General features: G+C 37.9%; 1 protein-coding gene across 2 annotated transcripts in view; it reads right to left on the bottom strand.

Annotated features, from left to right (window-relative positions):
- LOC104986372 (mitotic spindle assembly checkpoint protein MAD2A) overlaps positions 1 to 1,956 on the bottom strand; it is a 7,587-nt gene that overhangs the window by 2,270 nt on the left and 3,361 nt on the right. For both annotated transcript variants that reach the window (XM_010837024.1, XM_010836945.1), the window contains exon 3: positions 1,095 to 1,215. In XM_010837024.1, the coding sequence (XP_010835326.1) occupies positions 1,095 to 1,215 (121 nt within the window). The remainder of the gene's footprint in view (positions 1 to 1,094; positions 1,216 to 1,956) is intronic.

Genomic DNA, 1,956 nt, shown 5'->3' on the forward strand with positions numbered 1-1,956 from the left:
TTTTCGTAATGCTTAATTCCCTACTGCCTCAAATAAGAAATTACATTAAATATCAAATTATTTTTATAAGTTAAAAATTTCCTAAAATAAACCAAAGGCTTCAGAAGCAAACTACATTTCATTATGAAAAATGATTCTGAATTTACCAGTAAGCAAGCCTAGGACAATGCTAGACATGATCATATAAGCATTTCCCATTCACGTGGTCTGGAAACTTTTTATGAAGTGTCTAAGAAAATTTGGGGCATTCAGTGAAATACAACAGAGCTGAATCTTAGGCTTGGGGAATCTAGGATAACCCCTGATGGTTAAAGTACCTTTAAACAATTCACTAAACAGGCCACCAGGTACATACTACCATAAACACTGAAGGGTGAGATTCACCAATTTACTCTATAGGCAATTATGTTAAAAGTTCACTGTCTTATATAAGACAGCGAACTATTCTTTGCCACATGAGACTAAGGATCAAATTAAACATCCTAGCCATTAAAAAGAATACACTTGAATCAGTTCTAACGAGGTGGAGTTCTAACGAAACTGGAGCCTATTATACAGAGTGAAGTAAGCCAGAAAAACACCAATACAGTATACTAAAGCATATATATGGAATTAGAAGATGGTAACGATAACCCTGTATGCGAGACAGCAAAAGAGACACAGGTGTATAGAACAGTCTTTTGGACTCTGCGGGAGAGGGAGAGGGTAGGATGATTTGGGAGAATGGCATTGAAACATGTATAATATCATATAAGAAACAAATCACCAGTCCAGGTTCGATGCAGGATACAGGATGCTCAGGGCTGGTGCACTGGGATGACCCAGAGGGATGGTATGGGGAGGGCGGTGGGAGGGGGGTTCAGGATGGGGAACATGTGTGCACCCATGGAGGATTCATGTTGATGTATGGCAAAACCAATACAATATTGTAAAGTAATTAGCCTCCAATTAAAATAAACAAATTTATATAAAAAAAAACAAACATCCTAGAAAAAAATTGTACTTTATATGAAACTTGTTCAATATAATTAGAACTCATTTGGTAAAGAAAATAAATTTTAAAACATACGAAAATGGAAGTAGTTCCTACTTACCTGTCATCTTTTGCAGTCTTGTCACACTCAATATCAAACTGCCATCTTTCAAGGACCTCTCCACTTTCAATATTTGAGATGACTACCACCAGTTTCTGAACTGAACACTTGTATAACCATTCTGCAATACACAAAACAAGGCATCTCTTAGTTTACTGCATTACAAAGCAACTCTCCTCTCATGACCAACTTCCTATCCTCAGCAAATTTGTCCCACTGCTATTTTGGTTCTCCTCCAAATTGTGCAGAAAATTTGCCCCATCAATGGCCTAGCTCCCAATTTCAAATTCTCAGTATTTGTGCCAGGTATAGCACTGGGTGCTAAGACAGTGAACATGAGGTACTTCCATCCTAATCCAAGGGAAGGGTGAAGGAGATGTCATTAAGCTAATTACAATAAATGTGAAATTATAACTGCTGTAACTGCTATGATGGTGCAGTTTCCTATGACATAATAGCAGTTACCTATGATGGTGCAACATATACTACAATTAAAACATAGAATAGGAAATTCTGACTGAGCGGGGTTTGAGTTTTGTTCTAAGAGACAACAATATACATATGCAAAACAGGCAAGAGGGTATAGGTTTTAAAATATGAAATGATGGATTTATGTTGACGGTGTGAGGTCTTAGTTGTGGCATGTGGGATCTCCCTGCTAAAGCTATAGGTCTTGGACTCAAAACAGAGCACTGGATCAGAGGACTGAAAGGAGGCCAATACAACTGCAGTTTAAGAAAGGGAGGATGAACAAGGCTGGTCTGACAAGAATAATGGGCCGGACCACACAAGATCATGAGCGCCAAATTAAAGATGTTACACTATAAGAACTAAGGAGGTCATTACTGTGTTTGAAGCAGAG

This window comes from Bison bison, unplaced genomic scaffold (assembly GCF_000754665.1).
Source record: "Bison bison bison isolate TAMUID 2011002044 unplaced genomic scaffold, Bison_UMD1.0 scf7180017469786, whole genome shotgun sequence".
In the NCBI taxonomy this organism is placed as follows: domain Eukaryota; kingdom Metazoa; phylum Chordata; class Mammalia; order Artiodactyla; family Bovidae; genus Bison; species Bison bison.